We start from the raw sequence: 14479 nt of genomic DNA on the forward strand, positions 1-14479 counted from the left end.
GGGCATTATTGGCCAGCATTGGGTCACCTGGAGGTTTTTGGAGGCGCTGCGCCCAGAGAGAGGCAGCCAGACTCTGGAGCTCTCCCTCGGCGGCGGCGCTCCTTCTCCTCCTTCAGAGAAACACCGAGAAAATTGCTCTTTGCAGTTGACACATTTCGATTGCCTTGGAAATATCACAGAGTTGTTCATTTGTTAAAGCTGCCTCCCTGTAGTGAGGCCTCATTTGTTTATTTCTCCTCCCATGGTGTGCTGGGCTGCCTCTCTCACTTGTTTTGGAGGTTGTGTGGGTAATTTGGAGGTGAAGAGAAGACTACCGGCCTCGGTCTAGACAGCTCAGACAGGCAAAATCAAGAATCTGAGTTGCCCAAAGCCTGCCCAGCCAACCTGAGGATTATTGAATTATTATTGAGCCCCACCAGACTCCAGGGCTGCAAAGATCTCCCAGTTAGACATGGTGCCTGCCTTCTCCATGGTAACAGGGCTAAATATGGACACGTTTCCATGGAGAGCCATATAGTAGATGCCGTCCTGCTTCCTCCAGGAAGCACCCGTGCTGGGCTCCACTGGCCTCCCGGGAGGCGGCCCGAGGAGGCACAGACTTCCAGAAAGATTATCTCACCTCTGAGGATTGTTTGCAAAAAGTGTAGCTTTTCCCTAGCCCCGGGATCGTCACCGCTCCCTCCCCGCCACCAACCCCTATCCTGGCGAGCTGGAGTGAGGAGAGGGCACGGGCCAGACAGATGAGCTGACTGACGGGAAAGTTGAGGCTGGCCCCAGGAACGCTCACGCACGCACGTTCTCCCGCCTTCTTGCTCCTCGGAGTAGATTTTCATGATGCCAGGAGACAGATGCCATTGGTCGGAGAGAGGCCCCAGGATGGCGCCAACGACCTCGCGTGAAGGCGCTGCTGCCACGCGCATCCAGTCTCTGCTACAAGGGCTTCACTGACTGTTTCCTGTGATTGGGACGCCCCCTTCCATTTTCGTGGAATATTCTAATGTGACTGGGTTTTCTTTTTTTCTCAAAGGGAAGTAAATCTTTGCTGCTTATTTGAATTGGAGCAAGTCAAATCTCTGCGTAGCATAACTTTTCCAGATAGCAATGTGGAAGCAAAGTTGGTGTTTGTTGAAGGTAAACATATAAGCTGAGAATTAAGCTTGAAAATACTGTTTAACCTCAGTTGGCCGTTCAGTCACTACATCGTCTGTGCTGATAACTTAATCGTCTGTGAAAGCGGGGCTCCCCGCGCACAGCTGATCGCGTGGGTGTGTTCCTGTAGGCTAGACGTGCCTGTGACGTGGGGGGCACATAGAGATGGGGGTGCTCCCTGGTTCACTAGACTATGGAATATGGAAGCCTTTCAAAGATGCCGAGGGGGCTCTTGGAACAATTGTAAGGAAGCTCTTAAGGAGACTAATATTATGTGTCTGTGTCTCAGGCCCAGAGGCATCAGAGCCGAGTGATGGATGATCTGCAGTCCCAGAACCTGGCCATGGACATGACCGACTCCTCCCCTGCCTTGGCTAATAACAGACTGGAGAATGGCATGGCCCAGCTGATCACCACGGAGGCCTGGAACATCAACTCCACTGACCTGGTAAAGAAGGCTCTGGTGACGGTGCCGGCCCCGTCCATTCTGAACCCGCCGGCCGAGTCCCAGAGTGGCATGGCGCTGAAGGTGGCGGCCACCGTGCTGCAGCCCCTGTGCCTGGGGGAGAGCCCCGTGGTGATGCCCATTCACATGCAGGTGGAGGGAAGCTCCGCGCCCGAGCTCACCCCTAACACCAACGCCACCTACGTCATGACCACGCAGGGGCCCGTGCAGCTGCCCGTGGTGCTGGAGCAACACGTCTTCCAGCACCTCAACTCCCCTCTGGTCCTGCCGCAAGAGGCGCCATGCTCGTCCAGTGCCATCCACAACAACCTCTTCCAGGGGGCCGAGGACCCAGAGGCCCAGCCCCAGCTCCTGGACCTGCGCATCCCCAGCCAGCCGCAGGAGGCCACGTTGCCCTTTGAAGCTGTGCTCCAGAATTTGTTTCCCTCGCAGGGTGCTCTCGGCCCCCCACCCTGTCAGCCTCCTCCTGGATATGCCCCTGCACCCCCCCAGCCTTTTAATGCCCCCTTGTCCCCCCTGGTGCCGCCGGCCACTCTCTTGGTACCTTACCCGGTGATCGTCCCCTTGCCCGTGCCGGTCCCCATCCCCATCCCCATCCCGGTGCCTCAGAGCTCCGAATCCAAGTTCAGCTCCAGCTTCCCCAAGCCACCATCTTCCTTTGGCCTGCACCCCTTTAAAGGCACCCAGACCCCTCTGGAGAAAGAGGAACTGAAGCCCTTCGACATCCTGCAGCCACGGGAGTACTTCCAGCTCAGCCGCCACACGGTCATCAAGATGGGGAGTGAGAACGAGGCCCTGGATCTCTCCATGAAGTCGGTGCCCTGGCTCAAGGCTGGCGAAGTTAGTCCCCCTATCTGCCAGGAAGATGCAGCCCTGGACCTGTCCCTGGCAGCCCACCGGAAATCTGAGCCCGCCCCCGAGACACTGCATGACAGCAGTGGGCCAGTGGACACCCCAGCTCACACCCTGGTGGAGAAACTTCCCAGAGCCGTGGAAATGCCCTTTGCCATGCCCCATGAGGCGCCGGCCATGATGGACAGCCACGTGGGCAGCAGCAAGGCTCCCGAGCCGCTCAAGCCGCCCAGCCAGCCCGGCGGCGAGGTCAAAGCCGAAAACAACGTCGAGGTGGTGAGCGAGTCCCAGGCGGCCAAGGTGATCGTCTCGGTGGAAGACGCTGTGCCTACCATTTTCTGTGGCAAGATCAAAGGCCTCTCGGGGGTGTCCACCAAAAACTTCTCCTTCAAAAGAGAAGACTCCGTGCTTCAGGGCTATGACATCAACAGCCAAGGAGAAGAGTCCATGGGAAACACAGAGCCCCTTAGGAAACCCATCAAAAACCGGAGCATAAAATTAAAGAAAGTGAACTCCCAGGAAATACACATGCTCCCAATCAAAAAACAACGGCTGGCCACCTTTTTTCCAAGAAAGTAAATAATGGCTTTTTAACATTTTTATGATTATAATATGGGGAAAGGTGCATTGGTTTTATAAAAAGGCATTTAAAACAAATTATCTTTGTTAATTATTTGGGGGAGTAGTTGGGAAGCGGGAAGGCGGATCGGCTCTAGGGGCCCCGTAAGCTAGTATCATTTTCTTTTTTAATTTTTGACTTTTCACAAATGAGTAAATAAGAGCAACCTATTTTTCAAGCAGATTGCACATTTTTTGCAGCTTTAATGGAATAGTGGGTGAATCAGAGGGGTAAAAAAGCTATTTTCATTGCCACAAAGTGCTTTGATGATGTAATACCTAATAAAGGGTAGGATGAATATTTCACAATAAATGTTTGTTTGCACTAATTGGTTGCAGTATTCCATCATTTACAAAACTTGCATTCCTTAACTAGCCTGGCTGACCAGAACTGTTGCTTGTAAAGCTCTAGCCATGTACCTGTGTGTGGAGACTCAGACTCTTCAGGCATGTTGGGCAAAGAAGAATTAGATTGGCCTATGTCTCCATCAGAGGAGCAGATACGAGCCTGGGCAAGTCACTTCCCTCTCTAGACCTCAGTATAGACATTTATTAAAAATGTGGGGAAGGGGGGGGTGGGGAGCTAAGTTTCAAGTGCTCCAGGCCCTTCCGGTTACACTGACCTTGGGTGTATAGAATTCTGAGCCTGAGCCTCCCATAAACTAAACAGAAAAATTTACATACTTCCTTCCTGCCCAGAATTTAGCCTGAAAGGACCTTCCTTTCAAAGGCCATCAGAGCATTATTCTGAGTGATCGAAAGTCTTGTAAGTCAAAAAATATCCCTGAAGGCTGCTCAGCACCAGAGGCAAGTTCAGGGCCAGAGGATTCCAAGTCTCTCATGTTCCCGGGCCCTGGGAAGAGACATTTGGGAATGGGGTCGGGGCGGGGAGAGAGACAAAGTCACTCCTGGTCAGTCTAGCGCAGTGGTTCTCAACTAGGGGGAGATCATGGCCCCCAGGGGACATCTGGCAAAGCCAGGAGACTTTTGGCTGTTGCAGCTGGAGGAGGGGATGCTACCGGCATCTGGTGGGTAGAGACCCCCAATGCTAGTAGACACCCCACAATGGACAGGACAGCCCCATCAAGGTGATCCAGCCCAGACGTCAATATTGCCGAGGCCAGGAACCCCTGGTGAAGCCACTTCTTGAGGGATTGAAGTGATGCCTCTGGAAGGAGAGAACAGCGCCACCCTCCTGGGACAGCATAAAGCCACCCGCACAAGTGAGAACCTGAGTGGACACTGCAGACAGAGCAGCAGGTGGCCCATCACACTTAAGTCTGAAACTGTGCGGGGGTGGGGGGGGCGGACTGATTGTGGCATGCTTATTTTTAAATGGAAAGCTCTTTCTTTCACCTCTTGCAATGATGTGTATCGGTGTTACTGGGAACACCAATAAGTGGAAGGCAGTCGCGAGACTTCTTTTATTACCAGGCCCTCCGTGTATAGGGTTACTGTTTTACTGGGTCCTGTACTAGATGCCCAGAATGGATGTTCTTTTCTGTCCTGTGCTGTTGTACTTTCTTTTGCAAAGAGTGGCACGTTGGTAAAGAAGCAAATAGCTGTTTCTCGTCAGGCTCGCTAGTCAGCTTCCGTGGCACCAAACTACCCAGCGTGGTCTTTTTCCACATGGACTCCCGCCACGGGCCTCTGGCCATGTCTCCTGAGGACAGCACACACATTCTAGTTTCCAGTACAATCCGTGCAGATGGGCGTGGGGCCTAGCATTCCTGTTCCCGGCTGCCTTTGCTCAGCATGTCCGTGATTGCTTCGGCCGCCCTGTCTTCTTCAAAATGTACCCAGAAGACCTACTGCTTCTCAGTAGAACAGAAGCCTCCACAGGCCCCTCGGAAGCAGACGCATAAAGCTGAGCAACGTCTAGATGGTGAGGAAGGCATTTGTAACCTGTAATTACATGAAGAATCTCCAGCCACACATTTCTCTGTGTTGTAACAAGGAATGTCCTTTTCTCTTCAGATGTCAGGTCTGGTTGGGTGAGAAATGTCGGCTCCGTGGTCAGCCCTGAGTGTTGAGCCAGCATGTTCCATCCCCTGGCCCTGGGATGGGTTCCTGGAACAGATCTCCCCAGCCACCCCCATCTGTGGGCTTTGCCATTCATCACTGGGGGCCCTTGGTGAGAGTCTGCGTGGTGGGGACCAGCTGGAGTATGGGGAGACCTGGCCCTTGAGATCTGTGGAGGCCGCATACAGACCGTCGCATGGGGAGCCAGGTTGTGTTACCTCAGCAGCGAGGTGCTCCTCCTACCCCCACCTACCCAGGGCAGTGGAAACTAGAATCCACATGGCTCCTCGCAGGCCAGGAATCAGGAAGAGGTCGAAGAGCCAGCGTGGGCCTACAAGTCCTGCCGGCTCCCTTCCATACTCCCCCTCCCCCCAGGCAGAAGTGTGCGGCCCTTCGTACACACACCTGAAGAACAACTGGCAGCCTGGGCCTATGGCTCCTGGCCTGCAGCACGTCATTCCCACAGGGCTCACACAGTGGGCCACTGGCAAACTCGGGCCCTTCATTTTTCAGCTGGATTCAGCCTCATGTGGCCACTCTCACTCCCACCCCTCACATGGGTCGCCCCTGTATCTCCAGGCTTCAGCCATGCAGGAGCCCTAGGCTTTTTCTCATGACTAAACATCACATCTCTTCTCAAAAAAAAAAAAAAATTGCAGGGTCAACTACCTAGAAAACTGCCTTTCAAGAGTCTTTGAAGACATCTGATTAGTCACCAGGAGTGTTGACATTTGCACAGACTTGTCAAGATGGCTGCCGCTGGCGTCAGTACAGAAATGACAAAAAATGGAACAAGTTACAAAGATCCCATATTTGAGGGTAATGATGCTCTTGGTAAAGTAAAAACTAGATGATCTAGAGGGAAAAAAAAGAAAGATTTAAAGGGTAGATACTATCCTAACCAAGGAAGTCCTTGACAGTGAGTAGAAACTTCTAAAGTGAAGTCAAAGATTTGTTTCGATTCAAAGGCAAAACTTGCACACTTTATGCTTGAAAAAATACATCTGCAATTATGAAAACACCAAGCAAGGAGGGAGGGAGGGAAGGAGGAAGGAAGGAAGATGGAAGGAAGAACGGAGGAAGGAAAGGTGGCCAATTACTGAGAAAATATGTCAGTATAGTCATTATCTTCATCAATAACACAATTAATAAAAACAGCGGGGAAGGATTTAGATTCTGTTTTTAAAGTGAGGAAATGGAAGCCCAAGAGAATTTTCTGTGAAAGTGAAAGGTTTTGAAGCATCAACAGCTCAAGAATGTGTACTTTGCAATAATTCTAAAATACTGGGTTTAAAGCCCAATGAACCCACAAGAATTTGGATCCATCGGGGACAAAAACCAGTATGAATTAGTGTAGAGTCTGAATGACAGATTTTTTTTCAATTATTTTCAAGATCATTCCATTAATTGGAACACCCAGAGTACTTTGTACAACTGTAAAGGGGAGATTTCAAGCTCAAGAATGGGGATGCCAAGTCTCTAAAAGCCACATTCAAAAGCTGCTAAGCTGAAAACTTTAACAGCAGGAAAAAAAAGCGATGGAGGTCATTCTGGCCGACTTTACTGCTCATTAAATAAAAAAGGCAATTTTCCAGAACAACCAGGTCAAATAACTGACCTCCCACATCAAAGAAACAAAATAGGGTATATTTGAGGTCCTTAGGGTGCCATTTTAATAAATTGATATTTTATTTTAATTAACATATTGGTTGATTTCATAGTAAGTAGTACATATAAAGGCTTGAAAGAAGTAGTTCCAGAATAGTGCAAATAATCCATGGGCAACTATTATTAGACCAGGGGATTGCTAAGCAAGGTGAGATTTTACCTGTATCCTGGCAAGATTTTGAACATGTTCAAGTTGCAGGAGATGAAATGTTGAGGTTTACTATAGTAACCCAACTTGTAGGTTATTTTTCATCCAACTATTCTACACATACACTCAAAAATGTAGTCTCATTCTGCTAATAAAGATAAATAAAGGTCACCTGGAAACTCTGCTAAGTCATTTTTAAATCTAAGGTTTGAGAACCCAGTCAATAAGTAAGAATGTTAATAAACCCTTTGCAAGAATAGTGCCATGATGTCAGTCCCGAATGGCACTGGGAATTTGGGTTTATTTATGATCGCGTCTAATAAGAGGCTTGAAGATTCTTCATCAATGCAGAAATTTCCACTGGGACACATTTTGAGCCATAGTAAGAAATACCACACTGAGCAGACCAAACTCTTGGAGAGCGGGGGCTGCGTCTTCTTTATCTCAAGGTTTCTCCACCTCGGCTATATTGACGCTTGGGACTGGCTGTTTCTCTGTTGCAGGGACTGCATGGTGCTGTAGGATGTGCAGCAGTATCTCTGTTCTCTACCCATGAGATGCCAGGAGCACCCTCTCTCTGCCCCAATTTTTTCAACAAAATTGTCTGGAGACATTTTCAGGAATCCCCTGGTTGGCAAAGCCACCCCTGGTTGAGAACCACCGCTTTATTTCAAGGGTCTGCCTTACACCTGGCCCACAGCAAGAGCTCAACAATCCTTTGAAGAATAAATTTAATCAAAAAAGCAATCAGGAGGAGAGCCCGGTAGCTGTGGTCTCTGGTGCCCTACTCATATTTTTCTGGTTTATTACCGCAAGGCTGATCAGACCAGGAAACTGTTATAATAGTGGAACGTCCGTTCATTCATCGGAAGGGCCATCCTTCATCCAGCACGTAATGGGCTCTTTAGAAGTTTCTCCCTAGTAAACAGGGTCCGGCAGGACTGCTCCATCTCAGAAAGGCCGGGGCTCAGCCAGTGCTGAAGGGATGCCTCATCATCTTACCAACAGCATGAAACCAGAAGCACTCTGGGGTGACTATTCATCAGTCTTCTTTCCAAGGGTAGCAGAACCCTGGAACTTACAAACATTGCCAGGAAGTTAAGTGTTTTTTTTTTCCCTTCATGCCTTACCTAAATCCTTACTTTACTCAAGCCCAGTTTTTTGTTTGTCCTTAATGGAAACAAAGGCCAAATCTCTTCCTTTTAGTAGTTCCTTATTTAAACACCAGATTTTTTTTTTTTTTTTTGCAGCCTCCTTAAAGAGTCCCATCTCCTCACACTCTCTGAGCTCCTATTTTATTATCCTTCTGTCACTTTGTCGCTCTTTCTCCAATTTCTCCATCTACTTTGTAGAATCAAGAACTCCAGGTAGGTGATGAAAATGTCCTACAATTGATTGTGACGGTGGTTGTCCAACTCTGTGAATATACTAAACAAAAGCATTGGCTTGTACACTTTCAATGGGTGAATTGTATGGTATGTGAATTATCTCAATAAAGTTGTTATCATTTGAAAATAATAAAAGAACCCCAGATAGAAATCGAGAACCGACTGTGGGTCCCATGAAGCCGCCTAGAACGGAGTAACTCCGCACCCTCCTTGCTCAGGGACGGCCCTGTTACTCTGGCTCCATTCTCTGGTGGGCCTCACCCTCCTGGACTGTTGTGTTCCCATGTCCACACTTCCCTTGGGCCTCCGCCGTCTCACTGCCCCAGGTTTTCCCATAAGGTCAGAACTTTCTTGGGAATCTCACTCCCAGGTCTCACCTTTTGGAATCTGGAACCCTTTCCTCCAGGGTGTTTGCTCCGGACAGACCTGCCCTGGCCTGCGGCTTGGTCCTCATAGTTCTCTACCAGAGTTTAAACTGTATTTGGCCGCAGGCCTCTTAATTCAAACAAAACCCTGAGGGGAAGATCAGGGCGCAAAAACAGCACCGGGGAGGGACAAGCACAAGGGACTGTGGCGATGGCGCCCGGGTGAACTGGCGGTGGGATTTCACGGGGCCTACACCTGAGAGGAGAGAGCAAACACTGCAGGAAAATGAACAATGATGTAAAATACATATAAATATAAAAATAAAATAAAATAACAAAACAGCACAGCACAGCAGCTGCTCAGGCCTGGTGCCTTGTCCTTCCTCGGACAGGTGTGGCTGAGAGAGGCTGAGGTGATGCGGCGGCAGCGTCAGGCATCACCCCCCCACACACCGTCCCCATCAGGACTCTGAACACCAGAGCGATGCACCTGCCACTATTTTGTCTTACTTACCTCGTCCTGGGAGGAGAGGAGACATGGGGGCACCTGCGGGTTCACCACCTCTGAGCTCAGACGAGGGGACCAGGGTCCTGGCAGTCAGTGCGGTGGGGACCCAGAGAGAGGGCCAAGCTCCTCGCCAAACAAAGGCTCAGTCCCCGCTTCCAGGGTGCCAGCAGGTGTTGGTCCCCAAGGGGGCAGATGGCAGTGGAGACACTCGAAAGGCATCTCCCTGGCGGCAAGGCTCCCGCTGGGCGAGCAGGCTGGGGTCTTTCTGTTGTGCTTGTTAACAAGTGATGTTTTTTAAATGCGGCTTTATGATTTCAAGTACTGTGCTAATGGATACCCACTAACAAGGTCTTCATGACATGGCAGAAGCCTTGGGGGTGTCTCGTTAAGGCAGGGAGAAGGCATTTTGTGAAGAGAGTATCTTCTGTGAGTGAATGGGTGCTCCTGAGGTACTTGAGGGCCAATAGAACAGTCTGTTTTCTTTGTGCGACTGGCGAGCACCACCGGGCAGGCTGTGGGCAGCCAGATAATGGAAGACTGATTCTTGAAGCTCAGAGACCTTTTATTGCAACTGTTTTCAATAGGGATCTTTTCAAAATGCATCCAGCATCTCTGCAAAGGAAACCTTTCCTTGAGTAGGCCTTTGTCAGGGGCATTGGGACTGGCCTGGGCAGGAATGACATGATGCCCCCTGGGCCGGCTCTCCTGCCACAGGGCCCACCCCACACTGGTACCTCCCTTCTTTTCCTTTTGTTCTTTTATGTCAAGCTCTTCTAATGGGGGCCCTTCTTGGCTTCTGCAACAGCAGGGCCTATGCAGACAACTCGCACTGATCTGTCAGCCTCTCGCGGCCTGGCCTACTGCATCTTCACCAGCCAGTGACGCCCAGCCCAGTGCCAGCTCCGGGAAGATCTCACCCAGCTCCTGTCCTCTCCAGGTGTCTCTGAGACTCCCCGCAGGGGCCTGAACTGCAAGGGAAGGCCTGGCATAAGCGTGCCCTGGCTGTGTGTGGTCCCTGCCCCAGGCCACCAGTCCAGCCCTTCCGCTCCTGGCTTGTTCTGGGTCTTGGACAAAGCTGACCTGTGGCAGACGCCAGAGGAACTGTCTTGACACATGGCCTCAGAACCCCCTGTCCTGTTGGTCTCCTCCTCAGATCTCTCCTTTGCACCCACCATGAAGCTACAACTCCATAGAGCCCCTTAAAGTCATCGCAAAAAGTAGTCAAGTTCAACTAATTTATTGAAACTTCTCTCTCTCCACTCTCTCCTTTGCCTTTTTGCTTTTTTTGTGGACTAACTAAACTCACAGGGAAAGTAAAATGGCAGCATAAGTCCCCCTTCACCAGACCGACACAGCACTGGAAATCCAGACACACCAAACAGAAATATCTGGAATCTATAATTCAGTTTGCACAAAAGATGCACTGCTTGGTTCCTCTCAATTATCTGCTCAGCGTGATTCCAAACACGGTACATTATTCAAAAGTGGTTTCCACTCTCATAGCTGTATGTAAACTTAGAAGGCAAGGCGACCAACAGCCAACATCTTATCAGTGATATGGCGTGAAAATGTCTGAGCAGGAACAGCCTCGGAGTGGTAGACCTTTAATGACTTACAAGGATGGACTCTAAATACACTGATTATGAAATGTATGCAAAAATTCAAATTCTGAAAGAATGAACAGACTCATTGTGGTTCAATATTTTCTCCCACACCCCAATTTATCATCTTCCGTACCCCACTGGGTTCAAATGAAATGAGACTATGCTCAATCTTTCAATTGGCTGAATGAACCTTAAATTCTCCCCTTGCCTCCCCAGTGGCGCAGGGGTTAAAGTCTCAGGGCTATCAAGCTTATCCGCGGCCAGGGAGCTACCCACATGGCGCAGCAGACCTCTCCTGTTCTCGCCCGCTGCTCCCCTCGGCAGTGCATTTCAGTAGATCCACCTCTTCTACTCCCCACTCTGTCTCTGGTGAATCCTCTCACTCCCTCTCCCCTGCACCTCTGGCCTGTACCCCAGCTCTTGTATGCATAAATAAATAAAATAAATCTTTAAAAAAGTTAAATTCTTCCCTAGATCCAGGCATCCCTCTGTCTTGAAATGTGGAAGATCCCTTCCCCCCCATCAAGATGTTTCCATGTGCGAAAGAGCAGTTTGTCACCACACCTGGGGGCGCCGGGCAGAAGTTAGGGAGTATGGGTTTTCGAGAGTCTGGATTCAATCCTCACAGCTCCGCCTCGCCGCGTGACTTTGAGCCAGTCATTTCCGCTCTCTCTGCCCGTCTCCTGCTCGGGGAAACGGGAGTGATAGTGGAACGCCTGCGAGCACATGAGCCAACACTGCCGGCACCAGGGACCAAGTGCTCAGTCTTTTTGAATAGCCATCGGGAGCAAGGCCCACAGGGGGCACGGACGCTCCGGGTTTCACAAAGCCGTGGGCTCCAGCCCGCATCTTTTCAGATTCCCCTTGGGTCAAGAGGTTGGTAGGCCGGCAGGTTCATGCCCAGCCTCGAGATCACTAGTAGCTGAAGCACGTCCTCGTGATCTCATTTTCTTCCTTCTGGCCTACAAGCAGGAAGGGTCCCTTAGCCGCGGGCCGGAAGAGGAGGCAAGGGCTGGGAGAAAGCGCCTCAGAGGTGAGGCTGACCAGGAAATCAAGGTGAGCTGCGGGCCTCGCCCTCCCTCCTAGGGCTCCCTGTCTGTGAAACCCGACTCCCTGCGTCCTCTGGGTGCCTGATGACATCATACCAAGCGCCTGGAGCGGCAAGGCGGGTCTCGGCTCACCTGCAGTGTGGGGAGGAGGGGGAGGCAGTCACCGGCCCTGCAGGTGCCGGCCATTCCCTAGGTAGGGAGTGTGCGGCCGGTCCCTGACGCCTGCAAGCTTGGGGGCGGGGCTATCTGCAGCCCACTCCCTTTTTACAAACCCTTCCTGTGAACAGCGGGTGTCTTACAGCAGGCATGTCTCTATTTGATTTAGAAAACAAACTTGCTTTACAAGAGATAACTGCAGCTTCTTTTTTTCAGTGACAGAGCTTTCCTGAGTGCCCTTTAAAGGCTGTCTCCTCCGTGAGCAACCTTTCAGGAACGCAGCTAGGAGATACATTGGGGGCAACAGTATTTGAAATAACTACAGAAAAGGGTTTTTGAGGTGAGGGTAGAAAATGGATCCCTTCTTCATTGGATGTGAAAGCTGCTGACCTCGCCACCTCGGGAAGATGAGCCTTTGCATTAAAACCTCACCGCCTCTCCTGCAGCCCGCTGGGAGGACACCCCGTACCCGCTCGCTCCGAGGGCGGAGCAGCGCGCCCTCTGCTGGCAGCCTGGGGGCGCCCACAGGCCCTGCCGCTCCGCGGCCCGGAGACCGGCGCCTGCTGACTGGCCTTGGTCCACTGCAGGAAGCTGGCCTGTGGGCCCTTAGGACATCCCTGGGAAGGCTCCAGACAGAACATCCTCGAGGGCCTCCTCCCCCTCGGGAAGGGCAAACTGCCCCGGCCAGGCCTGGGAGAGGCTGGCTCTGCCCGGCTTTTCCCCCTCCTTGGCAGCAGAAGGGCAGGGGGCGGCGGCTGCAAAGTGTAAGGAGCTGAACGCAGGAGCTGAACCTTTGTGGGGACAGAAAAAGGCGAGCGGGGAGGGCGCTGAGGGGTGGGACTGCCCGGGAGGCGACAGAAAGGCGCGCGGGCCCCCCGGGGCCGGAGAAGGAGGGCGGCGGGCTGGGGACGCGAGGCCCAGACGCAGGACACTGGCCCGCCCGGGGCTCAGCTGCGGAAGCAACGGCCCCGCCTCGCTCTGCCGATGCCTGTCCTTGCCCTGCCTGTGCCTGGCAACCCCAGGGGAGCTGGAGACCCCCAGCGCGCGAGCCTGCCCCAGAGCTTCCCAGGGGTCGGGCGGGGGGTGCCGCGCAGTGGGGGGGAAAGCGCAGGGGGATGCCCCCGGGTGTCAGGCGGAGGTGGGGTCCGGAGCCCACGCGGCGTGGGTCGCAGGCTCGCCCCTCCCGTCCTCGCCTCCCCCGCGGGTGGGGGCCACAGCCTGGCGCGCGAGCAGGCGGCCAGAAGCCCCGCGGGGGCAGGGAGAAAGGGGCGCCTCCCGCCGCCGCAGCTTCCAGCCGCGCACCCCTGCCCGCCAGACTCCAACTGCGGGGGCGTGATGTGCCCTGGGGGCCCTCTAGGGGTGCCGTGCACCCTCTTCATTTACATTCTACTCCATTCAGCTCCTGCAGGGGATGGCCCTCAGGGTGATCCCCTAACCCCAGAGTTGCTCTAGCAGAGCAGGGAGAATGGGCAAGCTCAACCTGAGTCTGCGCTCACGAGAGAGCTGCTTTCCAGGCCCAGTGTCCTCAACCTGCTGGACAAGATGGGGGAAGCGTGGGGAGCTAGGGGAGGCCAGCTCCGCCATGTGTTCCAAAGGCAGGCCCTGGTTTGCACCCCTACTCCACAGTCCCTGGATCAGCCTCCGTGGACTTAGAAATACAGGCAAGTCCTAGCACCCCACTGAAGAAACAGCCCCAGAAATTCAGACTTTCTTCACTCACTCAGCTGGAAGTAAAAGCCCTCTGTGGCCTGAACAAGCAGCCCTGCTCCTGCCAATTACACAGCCGCTAGTCACGACGTTGAATTTTTCACTTCTAGTATTACAGAAAGGCCTGGCTCTTCCACATGTATCGAGGGGCCCGAGTTTTAAACTCTGGGAAATCCTACTTTGGAACTCGTGCTGGAAGACTTTCCAAAGACTGCAAGTCACAGAGAGGAAAGTAAATGCTCCCTGTGCCCAGAGCGCTTCAGTGCCCGAGTCGTAGGATTCTGCTGGCCACGGAAGGCCAAGGATGGACTGAGAGGCAACACTGGAGGAAGAGCCGTTGAAAACCCTGAGCGCTCACAGGGGGCTAACCCGGCATGACCATTCTCTAAAAGTTTACAGAGCAGACAGTGGAAAACAAGTGGTGCTGAATCGCCGAAGCCTTAGCAGGTCGACACCCCATCCCAGCCGGTTTCGACTCATCCCCAAACCTCAGCCAGGGCCTCGTCTCCAGTGTTGCTGAGAAGCAACAGCGGGAAGTTCCTGACTCCAAAGCACTGAGCAGAAGCTCCTGGGGCCCTGGTGGGGTGAGAGGTCTGAGCATGAAGGCCATTCAGCTACACCCAAGCCTTGCCAGGCGGTTCCCCCTGTAAGTTAGGGAGCTGACAGCAGAGAGGCACCATGGCTTCCGGCTCCCGACGTAAGAGCAGCCAGGATACCAAGCAGCTTGACATATGAACTCGAGGGGGTGAGACAGCTGGGGGCCCTGGCATTTTCTAGCA

The 14479-nt window shown here is 52.5% G+C and overlaps 1 protein-coding gene across 3 annotated transcripts in view; it reads left to right on the plus strand.

Annotated features, from left to right (window-relative positions):
• Positions 1 to 3619, plus strand: part of RAI2 (retinoic acid induced 2) — a 59532-nt gene extending 55913 nt beyond the window's left edge. For all 3 annotated transcript variants that reach the window (XM_054695824.1, XM_037512647.2, XM_054695825.1), the window contains exon 2: positions 1439 to 3619. In XM_054695824.1, coding sequence (XP_054551799.1) covers positions 1463 to 3046 — 1584 coding nt within the window. In that variant the 5' untranslated portion in view covers positions 1439 to 1462 and the 3' untranslated portion in view covers positions 3047 to 3619. The remainder of the gene's footprint in view (positions 1 to 1438) is intronic.
• Positions 3620 to 14479: the final 10860 nt, after the last annotated feature.

Source organism: Talpa occidentalis, unplaced genomic scaffold (assembly GCF_014898055.3).
Source record: "Talpa occidentalis isolate TD23 unplaced genomic scaffold, MPIMG_talOcc4v2.1 talOcc4.15, whole genome shotgun sequence".
NCBI lineage: Eukaryota > Metazoa > Chordata > Mammalia > Eulipotyphla > Talpidae > Talpa > Talpa occidentalis.